The sequence below is a fragment of the Dama dama genome, chromosome 21 (assembly GCF_033118175.1).
Source record: "Dama dama isolate Ldn47 chromosome 21, ASM3311817v1, whole genome shotgun sequence".
Classification (NCBI taxonomy): Eukaryota; Metazoa; Chordata; class Mammalia; order Artiodactyla; family Cervidae; genus Dama; species Dama dama.
Window position 1 is genome coordinate 72,915,588 of NC_083701.1, and position 21,309 is coordinate 72,936,896.

Consider the following 21,309-nt stretch of genomic DNA (forward strand, 5'->3'; position numbering starts at 1 on the left):
TCCAACAAACACCTTACACCTAAAGCAACTAGAAAAAGAACAACAATAACAAAAAAACAAAGTTAGTAGAAGGAAATAAATCGTAAAGATCAGAGTGGTTACAAATAAAAAATAAATGAAGGAGACAATAGCAAAGATCAATAAAACTTAAAGCCAGTTCTTTGAGAAGATGGGGAGAGAAGACTTTTATCAATAAAATTAGAAATGAAAAAGGAGATGTTACAACAGACAGTGCAGAAATATAAAGGATCATAAAGGACTATTATGAGCAACTATATGACATTAAAATGGACAATCTAAAAGAAATGGGCAGATTCTTAGAAAAGTACAACCTTCCAAGATTGAAACAAGAAGAAATAGAAAATATGAACATACCAATCACAGGCAATGAAATCAAATCTGTGATCAAACATCTTCCAAAAAATAAAAGCTTGAGACCAGATGACTTCACAGGTGAATTCTAAATGTTTAGAGAAGAGCTAACACCTGTTCTGCTCAAACTCTTCCAGAAAATTGCAGAGGAAAGAAAACTCCCAAACTCATTCTAGGAGGCCACCATCATTCTGATACCAAAACCAGACAAAGATACCACAAAAAAAGAAAATCTATACCATATCACTGATGAACAAAGATGCAAAAATCCTTAACAAAATTCTAGCAAACAGAACCCAGCAACACATTAAAGGAATCATGCATCATGAGCAAATGGAGTTTATCCCTGGGATATAAGGGTTCTTCAATACATACAAATCAATCATTGTGTTAAACTATATTAATAAAATGAAAGATAAAAATCATATGATCATTCAATAGATGCAGAGAAAGCTTTTGACAAAATTCAACACCTATTTATGAGAATAACTCTTCAGAAAGTAGGCATAGAAGGAACCTACCTCAACATAATAAAGGCATCTACAACAAACCCACAGTAAGCATTCTCAGTGGTGAAAATCTGGAAGCATTTCCTCCAAGATCAGGAGCAAGACAAAGGTACCCACTCTTGCCACTATCATTTGATATAGTTCTGGAAGTCCTAACCACAGCAATCACAGAATGAAAAGAAATAAAAGGAATCCTGACTGAAAAGAATAAATAAAACCCTCATTTGCTGATGACATGATTCTATGCACAGGAAACCCTAAAGATGCCACCAGGAAATTACTAGCCCAAATCAATAAATATAGTAAATTTGCAGGATATAAAATTAATGGACAGAAATCCCTTTCATTCCTATTCATGAACAATGAAAAATCAGAAAGAGAAATTAGTGAAACAATCCATTCACCATTGCAGCAAAAAGAATAGAATACCTAGGAATAAACCCACCTAAAGACACAAAAGACCTGTATGCAAAAATCAATGTGACACTGATAAAAGAAATCAAAGATGACACAAATAGATAGAGAGATATATCATATTCTTGGATTGGAAGAATCACTATTATGAAAATGACTGTACTACTCAAAACAATCTACAGATTCAATACAATCTGTATCAAATACCAGTGGTATTTTTCACCATTGAAAAAGCACTAGAACAAATGGAAACACAAAACACCCTGAAGAGCTGAAGTGATCTTGAGAAAGAAGAGTGGAGCTGGAAGAATCAACCTTCCTGACTTCAGACCACACTGCAAAGAGACAGTCGTCAAGACAGTGTGGTACTGGCACAAAAACAGAAATATAGATCAATGGAACAAAGTAGAGATACATCCATTCACCTAAGGGACTGTAAAGAAAGCTGAGCACAGAAGAACTGATGCTTTTGAACTGTGGTGTTGGAGAAGACTGTTGAGAGTCCCTTGGACTGCAAGGAGATCCAACCAGTCCATCCTAAAGGAAATCAGTACTGAATATTCATTGGAAGGACTGATGCTGAAGCTGAAACTCCAATACTTTGGCCACCTGATGCGAAGAACTGACTCATTGGAAAAGACCCTGATGCTGGGAAAGATTGATGGCAGGAGGAGAAGGGGACGACAGAGGATGATATGGTTAGATGGCACTACTGATCAATGGACATAAGTTTGAATAAACTCCAGGAGTTGGTGATGAACAGGGAGGCCTGGCGTGTGGCAGTCCATGGGGTCTCAAAGAGCTGGACACGACTGAGCAACTGAACTGAATTGAACATGTAAAAGAATGAAACTAGAACATTTCCTAACATCATACACAAAAATAAACTCAAAATGGATTATAGACTTAAACGTAAAGCCAGAAACCATAAAGCTCTTAGAGCGAAACATAGACCAGTGCACATTTTGACATAAATCACAGCAAGGTCCTCTTTGACTCATCTCCCAGAGTAATGGAAATAAAAACAGAAATAAACAAATGGGACCCAATTAAACTTAAATGCCTTTGCAAAGCAAATGAAATAATAAACAAGATTAAAAGACAACAGAATGGGAGAACATAATTGCAAGTGAGACAAAGAATATAGCGGCTTATAAGGTTTAATATTAGAAAAACAAACAGCCCAGTCAAAAAATGGGCAGAAGAGCTAAAGAGACTTTTCTCCAAAGAATACATACAGGTGGTCAACAAACACATGAAAAGATGCTCAATATTACTAGTTGTTAGAGAATGCAAATGAAAACTACAATGAGGTATCAACTCACACCAGTCCGAATGGTCATCATCAAAAAATCTACACACAATAAATGCTGGAGAGAATGTGGAGAAAAGGAAACTCTCCTACACCATTGGTGGAAATGTAAACTGATGTAGCTATTATGGAGAAGAGTATGTAGATTCCTTAAAAAACTAGGAATAGATACCATATGACCCAGCAATCCCGCTACTGGGCATATACTCTGAGAAAACCACAATTCTAAAAGACACATGTACCCCAATGTTCACTGCAGCACTATTTACAATAGCTAGGACATGGAAGCAACCTAGATGACTGTTGACAGATGAATGATTAAAGATGTGTGGCAATATATATATATATATACAATGGAATATTGCTCAAGCATAAAAAGGAAAAAATCCGAGTCAGTTATAGTGATTGGATGAAACTAGAGCCTGTTAAACATAGTAAAGTAAGTCAGAAAGAGAAAAACAAACACTGTGTATTAATACATACAGAATCTAGAAAAATGGTATTGATGAACCTATTTGCAAGGAGGGGGTGGAGACGCAGATGTACAGAATGGACTTGTGGACCCAGTAGGGGGAAGAGAGGGTGAGACAAATGGAAAAGTAGTATTGACATATATACACTATCAAGTGTAAAATAGATAGCTGGTGGGAAGTTGCTACACACACAGGGAGCCCAGCCTGGCCCTCTGTGATGACCTAGCGGGGTGGGGATGAGGGGAGAGGAAGGAGGCTTAAGAGGGAAGAGATGCATGTGAGATCATGGCTGATTCCTATCGTTCTACAGCAGAAACCCAAACAAAACTGTACGGCAATCTTCCTCCAATTAAAAAATAAATTTTAACAAAAATAAAGGTTTAAACTTTTAGTCAAATTATATTGCTCAAAGGAAACCTATGTTCTCCAGTCTAGGATGTTATCAAGTCACATAACAAAACACTCACAAAGAGTCACAAGCTGCAACCAGGCAAGAAAACATGAGGGGTTCATGCAAAGTTCTCATTGTAAAAGGGACGTCCCAAATATCATTTGGGATGTCCCAAATATCAATAATTATTTAATCATGTCACCTTCAGGGGAATTTTCTTCTCCCTGTCATATTTTTAGTCAGCTCCTTTGCTGGGCTCTGTAGTGACTAATTTCCTTTTTCTCAAGTGAGAAATTTACTCAAGATTTGTTCTTTGAGTCAGCTCTTTCTTTTCAATACTATTTTCCAGAAGATTTTATCTGTCTTATGGATTTAATATCATACTTCTATGTAGATAATTTCAAAATTTATATCTCTAACCATTTCAAGATTATATTGTATACTCAACACAGCACTTACAAATATTTACATAATAACTTTTATAAAACTAGTTGATTTAACTGAATTTTTAGCATGCATAAACACCCACACAATGAAAAAACTTTTTTTATTCTGAAAAACTATCTTGTTCAAACTGATTTTTTGTGTGGCAAAACCCACAAATAATAGAGATACATTTCAATATCCCAGTTTTTGTCAAATTGGGGAGTTTCAAGAAAAATTAAGAAATAACTATATGTAAGATTTCATGTGGAAATATATATAATCTATTCCGTTCTATGTTTTATATGTATTTTTATGTGTACACAACATCCTATTACATTCATATAGATATATTCTATTATATATGAAGCTATAATATCTGACAGGATACACACATTAGATAGGATGTGTTATACCTAAAAAACATATAATATTAAGTGCAATATTTTTAATTATTCTAAGATGTTAAACATGTTCATAGAAATTTAAATGATGTAAAGTAGACTATATATACACACATAATAAAGATTGAATAGATATTTATGTAACAGAGTGCTCTGGGTAGTTTTCCTACAGTGAAAGTGACTTTTCCTGTTGCTTCAGAGTATTAGAAATTAAAATGTGTAGGACTTGCATGGAGATTTATCAATCGTAAAATTGATTTTGTGAACTTTAGCTCATTCTCCGCCTCGAGAGACTATAAACTGAGATCAGAGTATTGATGCAAAAGACAGAGAGCTCTGTGTAGTGAGAGCTGTCAGTCCGGCAGGCATCTCCCTTCCTCCTCCTTCCCTTTGCCCAGAGCTCAAAGTGAGCGCTGCAAGAAGCTCTTTCTGCCCCTTTCCTGCCTGCCTGCTTCTGTTCCTCTCTGACCTTAAAAGAACTTCATTACAGGAATGAGATCACTAGATGATTTAACTGAACTCCTGACTTATTATCCACGGAATGCACACGGTGCCTTGCTCACCTGTTGATTCTTTTCCTAGATTGAAAGAAATAAGAATGAAGAATTAAGTAGTAAAAAGATGACTAGCTCTTTACTCCTAGTAGCCTCATTAGCAATCCTGCAGGCAGATCACGTGGGCAAGATAACATCTGAAGAAAGATCAGCAGGAGTCAGCCAGTCTGCATGCAAGGGAAAAGGACGCAGAACCCAGCCTCCTGCCTGGATGATTCACTGAGACTCCAAAATCAGTCATAGCCGAGCAGACTCTTCCGAGTTGATCTGGAGCACAAATCCACCTTCTCCCCAGGTTGCTAGAACTCTGAGAAAGCAACCTTTCCTTTCTCTGAGAAAGCAACCGTTCACCTACCTTGTGAGTATTGACTGATTGATCAGTGGGCAGCCAAACCTGAGTTCAGTCACAAGAAGACAGGAAGCTGATGGGGTAAGTGTGTGGCTCACCACCTCCCATCAGCTAGGTGGACTCACCAAAGCTAAAGAGTGTGGAACTGTCTGGAAAGGGAGTAAACCTGGGGATCTGCCTGAAGTGGTGAATTGATTCAAAAGAGAGACTTCTGTGGTCTCCACTGCATGAAGCCAGGGACAAAAATTGTATTAAATAACTTACTGTACAAGACATCGGGCTTCCCAGATGGCACAAGTGGTAAAGAATCTGCCTGTCAATGCAGGAAACACAGAGACACGGGTCAATCTCTGAGTTGGGAAGATCCACTGGACAAGGAAATAAAAACCCACTCCAGTATTCTTACCTGAAAAAATACCACGGAGAGAGGAGCCTGGCAGGTTACAGTTCATTGGATCACAAAGAGTCAGACATGACTGAGCATGCATTCACAAGACATCATCTTTCAAAGGAGTTACAGAAGGAAGGACATACAAAAGATTGCATTTAGATACCAAATCACTGACGGTAACCATAACATTCACCTCTAATATCCATTCTCCCTTCCTTCCTGATCCTCTGAGGAGCAGAAAAAGCAGTTAACGAATAGAAGAGGATGCAGAGTAAGAAAGGGGGAATAAACTAGTGTGAACTCCTTCCCCCACTGCAGAATTATAGCAATTAAGGTGCAAGTTGTGTTGTCAAGCATGAGAGTTTGAAATTTTGATATGAAGACAAGACTGGAAGTTATAATATCTAAAAAATGAGGCTACTTGTTAATAACTAGGAATCTGACAGATTTCATCCAGGGAGCATGGAAAAATACTACTACACAGACTGTTTTAAAGCTTGGTTATTAAAAAAAAATAAAGTTATTTTGTAATTTTACCCTGCTTGGTCCAAATTGTTCAATATACATTTATCAAATGATTTTCATTCCACGTGTCTTGAAGTGTTTATTGAGCAAAGAAAAGTTCTACTAATAAAATATAAAGTTATTTTTAATAATAAAGAGCTTCCATTTAAAAATTGCTTGTATAATGTTGCTAAATGTTATCGTGTCAAAAATACATCTTAATAAAAATACCAGCATAACCAAATACATGTCAGTTATAGGGGCATATAAAGTATGAAATACAAAATAAGGTATAAAATGCAGAGTGTGTCTGTGTGTAGGTTTGTGTTAACATACAACATACCATACCTGAGTTGGCTCTAAGGAAACTTGATTTTCTTTAGGATTGTTCTTTGAAAAACTGTGAAACTAATTCAAAATAAACTAAAGATTTTAAAACTACTTAGGATCCTTACTGATGATCTCGTAAATGAATGCTTTTTTCTCCTTTCCTTACAGGTGATGTGCTTACTGACTCAGTCGTGTCTGACTCTTTGTGACCCCATGGACTGTAGCCTCCTCCAGGCTCCTCTGTCTATGGGATTCTCTAGCAAGAATACTGATGGGTAGCCTTTCCCTTCTCCAGGGGATCATCCAAACCCAGGGATCCGACCCAGGTCTCCCATGTTGCAGGCAGATTCTTTACTGTCTGAGCCACCACAAAACACATTTGCCTTACTATATAAATCAATATCAAGAAAAATAAAAATTATCATTTGTACTTTACCAATTTTTTTTAGTCCAATTTAGATCTGTTACAGGGAATAGGTGTAACAGATGTTTGCATCTCATGAAAAATGTATTTGATTCTTTGACTTAATATTTTTCACTTTATGCTCATTATACTCAGATAATGCCCACTTGTTTACAAATTTTGTTAGAGGGTTAAATTAAAGAGTTAAGATAGTATTACTTCTCTTTTTTTATGTGATTCTCTGATACAACACAATAAAAAAAAAGCAAATAGTGGTAAAGAAGCCAAATAGATTGAGGAAAAATAAAACATAACCCTTTGTGAAAAACCACAAAACTCCCAAACATAAATAATATTTAATGCTTACGTTTTTTAATTAATACACAGAAAAGCAAGTCAATAAAGTTAGACAAAGAATAGCATGTTTTCAAATGTAATTCACATTTCCTATAGAAAACAGGGTCAATAAGGATAAATTATAGGCAATAGTCATATACTTTTTCTTCAGCAGGCTTAAGAACAAAATCACTAGAGTTGCTGACATGCAACAGAATTGTCTGCTTTTATCTATATTACTTTTTCAAAATATTCTAGAAATATTAGAAAAAAAGAAATGATTTAGAAAAAGTACTAGACTAGAAAAAAAGAATGATAAGTACTAGAAAAAAAAGAATGATTTAGAGTTATGAACTGCTTGCCTGCTAGCTTGCAATAAAAAGCCATTACTTTATTACTGATAATTCTTGGCCTGCTGTGGCAGTACAATTGATAAAACTTTTATGGTGTTGAACAGGGCTAGGGTATTGTCAGAAGACAATGCTCAGGAAGCTACAGTATCTCAGACTTCTGAGATGTTGGGGATGACTATTAAGAACCATAGAAAAGAATAACTGAGGCATGTTTCTGTACAGCAGTAATTAACACAACATTGAAATTCAACTATACTTTAATAAAAATAAAATTTAAAAAAGAAAAACTGTTTTGGGGGGATATAAATACAATGGATAAAGGAAATAATATTTTAGGAAAATATTCACCATCAGCTTAAATTGACATAACCAAAGAACTCCATGGTAGCATATTAGGAAAACCTATTCTTCTGTAGTTGGAAGACAGAAAAAGGTAAAAATTGGACTTAATATTTTACTATAAGGATACCATAGCTCCAAAGAGCCTTGCATATGCAACCCCAGCAAGTCCTTTGTTGAACCCTGAAACTCAGGGTAGAGACTTTAAAACCTGGTACAGTAAGTGTCATAATTGCCATCTTTACAGTGAGAAAATACAGTGACTGCAATCAAAAGCTGAGTTTGGGGGCTTCCCTCGCGGCTCAGTGGTGAAGAGTCCCCCTGCCAATGCAGGGACCACAGGTCCAGTCCCTGACCCAGGAGCACCCCACACGCTGTGGGCCAGCTAAGCCTGTGCACCACCGCGACTGGGCCTGTGCTCTGGAGCCTGGGGTCCGCAACTATTGAGTCCACGTGCTGCAGCTACGGAAGCCCACGTCCCCTAGAGCCCTCTGCTTCTCAGCAAGGAAAACCACTGCAGTGAGAAGCCCAGACGCTGCTACTGGAGAGAGGTCTCTGCTCTCGGCAACTAGAGGCAAAGCCCATGCATGCAGCAGTGAAGACTCAGAATGGGAAAAACAAAATAAAATAAAAAATAAGCAAACTGAGCTTGGCCCAGGTCTGGTTCACAGTAGCTCCACTGGATTCGGAGAACCACTGCATGACAACTTCCATGGACTTTAACTATGCAATTTGAATGGATACTTGGTATTGATCCCATATTGATTTCTTGGTCTTTGTGGTAAGAGCTATCAGTAAGGAAGATCAGGTAGAAATCTGAAATTCCCTCTCCCTACCATCCTCCACCTTAGCCAAGATAGTAAATCAAAACAATATCATAGACATCAGCAAGATGGAAGGCTGGGAATTCCCACCCAGTCCTCAACCCCCCATAAAAGTAACAATTTAACAGCAATCCACAAATAAAAATCTAAAAATATTTAGTACAAGGCAAGGATGCCTACTCTTTCTACTTCTCTTCAATATAGTACTACCATCCTAGGCAGAGCAATGGTGCAAAGAGAAAGAGAAGGAGAAGAACAAAAAAAGGAGAGAAAGAAAGAAATGATATCCAAATCAGAAGGAAAAAATAAAATAACTTGCTTGTACATGACATGATGGTATATGTATAAAACCTGAAAAGACTCCACCAAAAATTGTTAGAAATAATGAATAAATCCAGTAAAGTTGCAGAATACAAAAGTAGCATACAAAATCAGTGTCTTTTCTATACATAATAACAAATTATACAAAAAAGAAATTGAGAAAGCATTTACAAGCACAAAAATAATAAGATACATAGAAATAAACTTAAAGACATGAAAGATATGTACTGAAAATTACAAATAGTAATGAAGTTAAAGAAAGCACAGATAAATGGAGACATTTTCTGTTCACAAATAGGAAAAATTAGCATAGTTAAAATGTGCATATTACCAACTTCAATTCAACAGCATATTAAAAGAATTATACAGTATGACCAAGTGGGATTTATCCCTGGGAGGCAAGGATGGTTCAATATATGCAATCAATAAATGTGATGCACTACATTCTCAGAATGAAAGATAAAGATCATATAATCATCTCAATATATACAGAAAAAAATCTGACAAAATATACCAGTCTTTCAACAGATTGATATAGAAGGAACATGCCTCATAATAAAGGTTGTTATGACAAAGCCATTGCTACCATCCTACTCAATGGTGAAAGATTGAAAGCTTTTTTTCTGAGATTGGGAAAAAGACAAGGATATTGCTCTCATCACTATTATTCCACATGGTACTGAAATCCTAATTAGACCAATTAGTCAAGACAAAGAAATAAAAGGCATCCAAATCATAAAGGACACAGTAAATTGTTTTATTATTTGTAGGTGAAATTATCTTATATGCAGAAAATTTTTTTAAAAAAGCTATTGAAACTAATCAAAAAATTCAATAAAGCTTCAGGATAAAATCAATGTACATAAATCAGTGGCATTTCTGTATGCTAATAGGACACCTAAAAAAAAAACTATCCCACTCACAATAATATCAAAAACATAAAATAATTAAAAATTTATATAACCAAGGAACTGAAATAGCTGAACAATGAAAACTGCAGAACATTTTTGATGAAAATTGAAGAAGATACAAAGGGAAAGATATCCCATGTTCATGGACTGGAGCAATTAATATTATAAATATATCTACACTCTACAAAGTCATACATAGATTCAATGTAATCCCTATCAAAACTCCAGTGGCATTTTTTCACAGAAATAAAGGAATCCTAAAATTTGTATGGGACCATATAAGACTGAATTGCCAAAGTAATACTGAGACAAAAGAACAGGGGTAGAGGTATCACTGTATCTAACTTTAAGCTATACTACAAGGATATAGTAATTAAAACATTATGGCATTAGTGTGAACAGAGAGACATACAAATGGAGCAGAAAAGAGAGCTCAGAAATAAATGCCGTCACATACAGCCAACATATGTTTCACAAGGGGTTCAGGAAAATTCAACAGGGAAAGAATAGTCTCTTCAATAAATGGTGCTTGGAAAACCAGATAACCAAATACTGAAATTGAATTCTTATCTTATAGAACACCACAAAAATTACCTTGAAATGGATTAAAGAGTTAAACACAAGATCTGCTATTGCAAAACTCCTAGAAAAATATGCAGGAAAGAAGCTCCTTGATACTGGTCTTGGTAAGGATTTTTTGGACACAATATCAAAAGTACAAACAGCAAAGGTAAAAATCAACCATCAGAATTACATGAAGCTTGAAAGCTTATTTACAGCAAAATAAAAATAAACAAATGAAAAGACAGCCTATATAACAGGAAAAAATTTTTCAACCATATATCAGATATGGGGTTACTATCCAAAATATATAAGGAACTCACACAATTTAATAGCAAAGAAACAAATAACCCAAATTTTAAGATGTGAAAACTACCTAAATAGATATTTCTCAAAATAATACATTAAAATGACCAACAAGTGCTTGAAAAGGTGTTCAACATCACTAATTATCAAGGAAATGAAATCTAAACCATACTGAGATGTCACCTCACATCTGTTAGAACGTCTATTATCAAAAAGAAAAGGGAAATGTGCAAGATGAAGTGAAAATGGAATCCTTGTATACTATTGGTGGACATGTAAATTGGTAGAGCCTGTAAGAAACAGTATGGAGCTTCCCTGGAGAAGGACAAGGCAACCTGCTCCAGAATTCTTGCCTGGAGAATCCCATGGACAGAGGAGCCTGGCAAGCCATGGTCATAGGGTCTCAGAGAGTCAGTCATGACTGAAGCGACTAAGCATGCATGCACGCATGGAGCTTCCCTCAAAAAATTAAAACAGAACTACCATACAATCCAGGAATCTCATTTCTGTGCAGTCATCTGAAGAAAGGAAAACAGGATATTGAAGAGACAGCAGCATTTCCTTGTTTATTGAATCATTGTTCACAGTAGCTAAAATATGGAAACAACCTAAGTGTTTATCCATGGATGAATGGAGGTGGAAAATATGATATATACACAAACAATGGACTTTTATCAAGTTTGAAAAGGAAGGAAATTCTGACATTTGTGACAATACAAATGAACCTGAAAGACATTATGCTAAGTAAAATAAGCCAAACAAAGACAAACAGGATCTCGCTTATATGTTTTATCTAAAATAGTCAAACTCATAGAAGACAGTAGAATGTTGCTGACAAGGTATAAAGTGAAAGTGAAAGTGGCTTAGTCATGTCCACTCTTTGCAACTCCATGGACTGTACAGTCCATGGAATTCTCCAGGCCAGAATACTGGAGTGGGTAGCCGTTCCCTTCTCCAGGGGATCTTCCCAACCCAGGGATCAAACCCAAGTCTCCTGCATTGCAGGCGGATTCTTTACCAACTGAGCCACAAGGGAAGCCACAAGGTTTAAGGGCTAGGGAAAATAGACAGATATTGATCAAAAGGTACAAAGTTTGCTGTGTGCAAGATGAGTGAGTCTTGGAGATCTAATACACAACACAGTAATATAATCAGCAATATGAATCTGCCTGCCAATGCAGGAGACACAGGAAACGCAGGTTAGGTTCCTGTCAGGAACATCCCCTGGGGTAGGAAATGGCAACCCACTCCAGTATTCTTGCTGGGAAAACTCCATGGTCAGAGGAGCTTGTTGGGCTGAAGTTGATGGAGTCACAAAGAGTAAGAGATAACTGAGCAACTGAGCGCACGCGCACACACACACACACACACACACACACACACACACGTATGCTTGAACTTTGCTAGGAGGACAGATAATGTGTTCTCATTACAAACACACAAAAATCTAACTATATAAGATGATGGATATGTTAATTATCTTGATTGTGCTGATCACTTCACAATGTATACATATGTCAAAACATCAAGATACACACCTTAAACATATACAAATTTTCTTGTCAGATTATACATCAGCAAAGCTGGAACAAAAGCACTACTACATTCCTGGAAGAATGGCACCTATTACTGCTGCCCTCAAAGACCTAATTCAGGATTCAGAGTTGGTAGTGCCATCTTATTTCATTAAATTCTTGAGTTTTGTCCTCAACAAGCAAACACCTAGATGCTAGAAGATTGGAGTGGATTACTATAAAGGTAACAAAGAAATGGCCCTAATTATAGCTGCTCTGCAAAATGTGGTATTCTTTTTTCCTAAAGCAGATTGAAAAAGAATATTGGGTCTGCACAGAAGAACTGTACAAAAAAGGTCTTAATGATTGGAGTAACCACAATGGTGTGGTCACTCACCTAGAGCCAGACATCTTAGAGTGTGAAGTCTAGTGGACCTTAGGAAGCATTACTACTAAAAAAAGCCAGTGGAGGTGATGGAATTCCAGCTGAGCTATTTCTAATCCTAAAAGAATATGCTGTTAAAATGTTTCACTTAATACACCAGGAAATTTGGAAAACTCAGCAGTGACCACAGAACTGGAAAAGGTCAGCTTTCATATAAATCCCAAAGGGCAATGCCAAAGAATGTTCAAATTACCAAACAATTATGTTCATTTCACAAATTAGCAAGGTAATGCTCAAAATCCTTCAAGTTAGGCTTCAATGGTACATGAACAGAGAACATCCAGATATACAAGCTAGATTTAGAAAAGGAAGAGGAACCAAAAATCAAATTGCCAATATCCATTGAATCATAGAAAAAGCAAGAGAATTTCAGGAAAACATTTACCTCTGCTTTCTTGACTACATTAAAGGCTTTGACTGTGGATGACAAGAAACTCCAGAAAATTCTTAGAGATGGGAATACCAGACTACCTTACATGTCTGCTGAGAAACCTGTATACAGGTCAAGAAGCAACAGTTAGAACTGGATGTGGAAAAATGGACTTATTCAAAATTGGGAAGGAATATGTCAGAGTTGTATATTATCGTTCTACTTATTTAACTTTGTAGAGTACATTATGTAAAATGCTGGGTTGGAAAAATCACAAGTTAGAATCAAGATTCTAATCCAAAATCACTGCAGATGGTGAATGCAGCCACGAAATTAAGATGCTTGCTCCTTGGAAGAAAAGCTATGACCAACCTAGACAGCATGTTAAAAAGCAGAGACATTACTCTGCCAACAAAGGTCCGTCTAGAAAAAGCTACGATTTTTCCAGTAGTCATGTATGGATGTGAGAGTTGGACCATAAAGAAAGCTGAGAGCCAAAGAATTGATGCTTTTGAGCTGTGGGGTTGGGGAAGACTCTTGAGAGTCCCTTGGACAGCAAAGAGATCCAACCAGTCCATCCAAAAGGAAATCAGTCCTGAATACTCATCGGAAGGACTGATGCTGAGGCTGAAACTCCAATACTTTGTTCACCTGATGCAAAGAACTGACTCATTGAAAAAGACCCTGATACTGGGAAAGGTTGAAGGCAGGAGGTGAAGGGTTCAACAGAGGATGAGATGGTTGGATGGCATCACTGACTCAGTGGACATGAGTTTGAGGAAGCTCCAGGAGTTGGTGATGGACAGGGAATCCTGGCGTGCTGCGGTCCGTGGGGTCACAGTCAGACACGACCGAGTGACTAAACTGAACTGAACTGAGAATGAAGATTTCTGGGAGAAATATCAATAACCTCAGATATGCAAATGATGCCACTCTAACAGCAGAAAGTGAAGAGAAACTAAAAAGCTTCTTGATAAAGATGAAAGAGAAGAGTGAAAAAGCTGGCTTAAAGAAGAGAGTGAAAAGGCTGGCTTAAAACTCAACATTTAAAAAACAAAGATCATGGCATCTGGTCCCATCACTTCTTGGCAAATAGATGAGGAAAAAATGGAAACAGTGACAGATTTTATTTTGGGGGGGTTCCAAAGTATTTGCAGATGGTAACTGCAGCCATGAAATTAAAACGCATTTGTTCCTTGGAAGAAAAGCTATGACAAACCTAGACAGCATATTAAAAAGCAGAAACATCACTGCTAACAAAGTTCCATATAGCCAAAGCTATGGTTTTTCCAGTAGTCATGTATGGATATGAGAGTTGGACCATAAAGAAGGCTGAGCACTGAAGAATTGATGCTTTTGAACTGTGGTGCTGGAGAAGACTCTTGAGAGTTCCTTGGACAGCAAGGAGATCAAACAAGTCAATTCTAAAGGAAGTCAACCCTGGATGCTCATTGGAAGGACTGATGCTGCAGCTGAAGCTCCGATACTTTGGGACCTGGTGCAGAGAGCTGACTCATTTGAAAAGACCCTGATGCTGGGAAAGATTGAGGGCAGGGGGAGAAGCGGGTGAGAGAGAATGAGATGGTTGGATGCCACCATCAACTCAATGGACATGACTGTGAGAAAACTCTTGGAAATAATGAGGGATAGGGAAGCCTGGTGTGCTGCAGTCTATGGGGTCGCAGATAGTTGGACATGACTGAACGACTGAAAAACAAGACTGTAGGTGGCCATTGAGTGGTGAGTTCATTCTTTTCTATTCCAATCAAGACAGAAGGTTAGAAGCATTACTCATTCATGTGTGATCAATAGCAATGTAGACTTTTATATTTTTGTCTCATTTTTTCTTTTGGGTTCCAAAGTCATTGCAGTTGGTGACTGCAGCCGTGAAATTAGAAGACACTTGCTTCTTGGAAGGAAAGCTATGGCAAACCTAGACAGCATATTAAAAGCAGAGACATCACTTTGCTGACAAAGTTCCATAAGGTCAAAGCTATGGTTTTACAGCAATCATGAATGGATGTGAAAGTTGGACCCTAAAGAAGGCAGAGTGCCAAAGAATTGATTCTTTCCAATTATTGTGTTGGAGATGACTCTTGAAAGCCCCTTGGACAGCAAAGGAGATCAAACCAGTTAATCCTAAAGGAAAAAATCCCTGAGTATTCACTGGAAGAACTTATTCTGAAGCTTAAGCTCCAATATTCTTCACCACCTGATGTGAAGAGTCAACTCATTGGGAAAGACCTTGATGCTGGGAAAGACTGAAGCCAAAAGGAGAAGAGGGCAGCTGAAGATGAGGTGGTCGGATAACATCACTGATTCAATGGACATGAACTTGGGCAAACTCTGAGAGATAGTGAGGGATGGGGAGGCCTATTGTGCTGCAGTCTGTGATGTTGCAACAAGTGGGACACGAATTAATGACTGAAAAAAAAACAGTTCATATTTTATCCATGTCTGTCTTTATTGTCTTTATCCATGCCTATCCTTATTGAATCTGAGTATATTCTAGGTCTTTCTGACTTCAATCCATAGTGCTAAATCATTTGATTTTAATTAGTTTCTTTGGCTATTTACTCCTCTGAGTATCTTGATCACCCTACATTCAAAACTGGCTTTTATAGCTGCAATTCTAGTTGAACCAGTGGAGACCCTCATATGGGGTATTCAGGTATCCAGAAAGATATTAACCTTTATTTGAGCCAGTTGATGGTCTTCAAACATTGCATATAAACAAAGTGTTTTCTTCAATTGAGACTTTCTGATTTTAATAGAATCAACACTTTGATTACCTTAGCATTGCTCTTGAGATAGACAGCAAAAGCACACACTCTTAATTTTATTTCAAAGGGCCTTCATGTTCTGTCCTCTGTGTTCCCTTTCTTAAATCACTCCCTCCCTCTCTCTTATCTCAAAATGGCCCTCCTTCTTCATTTAGTGATCCAATTATGATGGCTTTGCCCCAGTAACCAAATGCACCACAGAACACCAGTCAGTGGGCAGTATGTTGTGGAATGCATCCCTCATTAATTTTTTTAAAACATATCTCCAGTTGTGATGACAGTATAATTTTTATTTTTAAAATCTATATTAGCTTTAATATTTCAGGTAACACTGGATATATGTAAATTTAAATATCTGGAAGAGATAAAGTTTATAGCAATGATACGTCGTTGCTTATTGAAGAAGAAAATATTCATTTCTTACCATGGGACCAACCCCAGTCAGCAGAGGGTTTCTGAAGTCTTCACTGAAAACAAAGCTGTGAAAACTCTGAGGTATGAAAGAGGTTGTAGACTCATGTTCTTCAATCGTATTTTTATATATTTGTATTTGAGGTCGGGCTAGGCCTTTCAGTATTATATAAAATCCATCATTTCCAATCACTGAAAAAAAAACCAAACCAAACAAGATATACTATAGACCTTATTTCGAAGGTGCTTTGATGTACGTGTGTCTACAATACATATTACAATTGCTTCCGTTTTAGCAGATTTCTGTTTATTTATTCATTGACAGTGACTTTAATGTAGCACTTAGGCATCACAAAAATTTAGACAAATAACAAAAATAACAAAGATATCTACACTTAGAGTACTATTTGCTGACAGCTATTTAGAGTAATCAATCCCTTATGGAACTGATAAATTCTAGGAGAGGATTGTGGTGACATATCAAGATTAATAGATTTAAGACAAAATAAGGAGAAAAGTGCCAGAAAAGCCCTTGAACTTTTTAAAATGTTTCTGTCCCCTTCAAAAACGCCATTCTTTTTGTGTTATATAAGTAGCAGTATATCACTATTAATTTTCATTTATCTTTGCTCTAGACAGGATGATGATCACTCATAGAACTGAGTAAAGAGTATACTATGAAAAGAGACATGGATCATTACTAGGGAAAGTTTTGATATTTTTTTCAGTATTTCTTCTATTCCATTTTGTAACCCTCCACAATCCATCATCCAACCCCACTACCTAAAGTTCAAATATATGCCTGAAGGTATGGAAGGCTCATTCACTTGTGAAGATTTTGAATGAAGCACAAATCAGTTTTACCTTTTCTGAAGCCCATCACTTTGGAGAAGCAGATCATGGGAACTGGATGATGTCGCTCCTTTTCTTTGTCATTTACATTACATTGCTCCAAAGGAGTAAATTATTCAAGTGCGGTGTTTTCCTTACCATTTCCTTATTAACTTGTAAATAAAAACTTTACAAGTTGATTTTAATGGATACCTGCATTTCTTTCATGCCCTATGACATGTCACGTGCTTGCCTTCTCTGCTTTTGTCTAAACTGAGTCCTTAATGGGGGGCTCTTTTGTACACCACCTGTACATCAGTTCAGTTCACTTCAGTTCAGTCACTCAGTCATGTCCGACTCTTTGTGACCCCATGAACTGCAGCATGCTAGGCCTCCCTGTCCATCACCAACTCCTGGAGTGCACCCAAACCCATGTCCATCGAGTCGATGATGCCATCCAGCCATCTCGTCCTCCATCGTCCCCTTCTCCTCCTGCCCCCAATCCCTCCCAGCATCAGGGTCTTTTCCAATGAGTCAGTTCTTTGCATCAGGTGGCCAAAGTATTGGAATTTCAGCTTCAACATCAGTCTTTCCAATGAACACCCAGGAATGATCTCCTTTAGGATGGACTAGTTGGATCTCCTTGCAGTCCAAGGGACTCTCAAGAGTCTTCTCCAACACCACAGTTCAAAAGCATCAACTCTGTGCTCAGCTTTCTTGATAGTCCAACTCTCACATCCATACATGGCCACTGGAAAAACCACAGCCTTGACTAGATGGCCCTTTGTTGACAAAGTAATGTCTCTGCTTTTTAATATGCTATCTAGGTTGGTCATAACTTTCCTTCCAAGGAGTAAGCGTCTTTTAATTTCATGGCTGCAATTACCATCCGCAGTGATTTTGGAGCCCAAAAAAATAAAATCAGCCACTGTTTCCATTGTTTCCCCATCTATTTGCCGTGAAGTGATGGGACCAGACATCACAATCTTAGTTTTCTGAATGTTGAGCTTTAAGCCATCTTTACATGGTAACTATAAAATAGTGATTTTTCTTTTTGTCTTCACTAAAGCAAACATTGCATTTCTTTCGATGCCTAAGCTTAAAATAGATACTTCCTAGATAGCTCAATATCATTTCTTATTAAACATCTAATCTGTGTGGCAAAGGCACTGCAGAAATATTGCTTTTTTAAAAAAATGCTTATGTTTTATTTTGGCTCTGCTGAGTCTTTATTGTGGCTCACAGATTCAACATTCAGAAAACTAAGATCATGGCATCTGGTTCCATAACTTCATGGCAAATAGAAACAGTGGAAACAGTGACAGACTTTATTTTGGGGGGGCTCCAAAATCACTGCAGATGATGACTGCAATCATGAAATTAAAAGATGCTTGCTCCTTGGAAGAAAAGTTATGACCAACTTAGCATATTAAAAAGCAGAGACATTGCTTTGCCAACAAAGCAGAGACATTGCTTTGCCATCTAGTCAAGGCTATGGTTTTGCCAGTAGTCATGTGTGGATGTGAGAGTTGGACTATAAAGAAAGCTGAGCACTGAAGAATTAATGTTTTTGAACTGTGGTGTTGGAGAAGACTCTTGAGAGTCCCTTGGACTGCAAGGAGATCCAATCAGTCCATCATAAAGGAAATCAGTCCTGGGTGTTCATTGGAAGGACTGATGTTGAAGCTGAAACTCCAGTACTTTGGCCACCTGATGCGAAGAACTGACTCATTTGAAAAGACCCTGGTGCTTGGAAAGACTGAAGGCTGTAGGAGAAAGGGACGACAGAGGATGAGATGGCTGGACGGCATCACCAACTCAGTGGACATGAGTTTGAGTAAACTCCAGGAGTTGGTGATGGATAGGGAGGCCTGGCATGCTGTCACAGAGTCAGACATGACTGAGTGACTGAACTGAACTGAACAGGTTCTTTGTTTCGATGAATTCTCTTGTTGTAAAACACGGGCGCTGTGGTGTGTGGGCTTCAGAAGTTGTGGCGTGAGGGTTTCAGTGTTTGCATTAGGTAAGCTTTGCTGTCTTGTGGCTTCCTGAAGCAGGGTTCAAACCCATGTCCCCTGCATTGGAAGGCAGATTCATAACCAGTGACCCACCAGGGACGTCTGAAACATTGCTTTTTAATAGCTCTCATGTGGGCTGTATAAAAATAAACACCTTGCATTTCCCAGAGATGCTTAACTGTGTCGTCGCATGACCACTCTGATTAATGAAACACTAGGAGGATTTTTGCTTTCCAAATATGCACGTCACCCCTTTTTCCATGCTAGAACGGATGTAGGATATTTGAGCTGAGGAAAATGCAAGGAGAACCTCAGAGGCCTCACCTCATGCCTTTAAACTACTGTCCTGTGACTTCTCATTATGCAACATAAATAAAAATAAACCTGAAAAATGTTATAAACTAATGTCCTCTAGTTCTTTGTTACTCACAGCTGAACACAATTTCTGTGTGAATATTGTTGGAATTTCACTGGACTCTATTCATAAAACATGTTCACCTTATTGATGAATGTCATTTTTCAGTTCCTCTGGAGGAAATTTTCCTTTTCCTTCAGCCTTGGCCCAGTGATAGTGAATCTAACTAAATAAATTCTGCCTGCAATGCATTAATTTTTATATTTACATTTTAAAAACTATCTATGATATTAAGGATGCCTTAAGAGTTTAAGTAATCTAAGGAATTTGGTTGTGTCTCACTCTCTGTGACCCCATGGACTGTAGCCCACCACGCTCCTCTGTCCATGCGACTCTCTGGGCAAGAATACTGTAGTGGGTTGCCATTTCCTTCTCCAGGCAGGGGGTCTTCCTGACTCAGGGATCAAACTCAGGTCTCCCACATTATAGGCAGATTCTTTACCATCTGAGCCACCAGGGAAGCCCAGCTAAGGAGTTTAAGTAATATAGGGACTTTGTGATCCATGGAAAATATTTTTGGTCAGAACATATCTCATCAGTACTCAAGTTATACTTATTTTAAAAAGCAGTCAAATAAAGCCATTCTGGAAGCTGGGACTCCATTTATATAAAAGATGATAGCTGTATTTGAAATGGCAAAGAGGGGCTCTATTTTAAAAAAAAAATATTTTATTAGTATTAGGTAGATATCATTTTCTCTTTTTATTGAGGTATAGCTGATGTTCAATATTATGTAAGTTTCAGATATAGAACCTAGTGACTCATTTTTTAAAGGTTATATTGCATTTCTATTTACTATAAAACATGGTTATATTCCAGGAGAAGAAAATGGCACCCCACTCCAGTCCTCTTGCCTGGAAAATCCCATGGATGGAGAAGCCTGGGGGGCCATGGTCCATGGAGTCGCAGAGAGTCAGACACGACCGAACTGACTGAGCGTGTGTGGTTATAGTCCATGTATTGTACTGACTATAAATCCTGGTAGCTTATTTATTTTATACAAGGTAGCTTGTACTTCTTAATCCCCTACCCCATCTTATCTTACCCCTCCTTTTTTATCTCCACTAGTAGCCACCAGTTTGTTCTCTATATATGTGAGCCTGATTCTTTTTTTTTTTTTTTTTTTTTATTATTTTTTTTTTCCAGTGGGTTTTGTCATACATTGATATGAATCAGCCATGGATTTACATGTATTCCCAATCCCGATCCCCCCTCCCACCTCCCTCTCCACCCGATTCCTCCGGGTCTTCCCAGTGCACCAGGCCGGAGCACTTGTCTCGTGCATCCCTCCTGGGCTGGTGATCTGTTTCACCATAGATAGTATACATGCTGTTCTTTTCAAATATCCCACCCTCACATTCTCCCACAAAGTTCAAAAGTCTGTTCTGTATTTCTGTGTCTCTTTTTCTGTTCTGCATATAGGGTTATCGTTATCACCTTTCTAAATTCCATATACATGTGTCAGTATGCTGTAATGTTCTTTATCTTTCTGGCTTACTTCACTCTGTATAATGGGCTCCAGCTTCATCCATCTCATTAGGACTGGTTCAAATGAATTCTTTTTAATGGCTGAGTAATATTCCATGGTGTATATGTACCACAGCTTCCTTATCCATTCATCTGCTGATGGGCATCTAGGTTGCTTCCATGTCCTGGCTATTATAAACAGTGCTGCCATGAACATTGGGGTGCACGTGTCTCTTTCAGATCTGGTTTCCTCAGTGTGTATGCCCAGAAGTGGG

General features: G+C 37.7%; 1 protein-coding gene across 1 annotated transcript in view; it reads right to left on the reverse strand.

Annotated features, from left to right (window-relative positions):
• Nucleotides 1–21,309, reverse strand: part of CNBD1 (cyclic nucleotide binding domain containing 1) — a 384,488-nt gene that overhangs the window by 113,267 nt on the left and 249,912 nt on the right. The window contains exon 7 of the mRNA XM_061122766.1: nucleotides 16,317–16,495. Within this exon, the coding sequence (XP_060978749.1) occupies nucleotides 16,317–16,495 (179 nt within the window). The remainder of the gene's footprint in view (nucleotides 1–16,316; nucleotides 16,496–21,309) is intronic.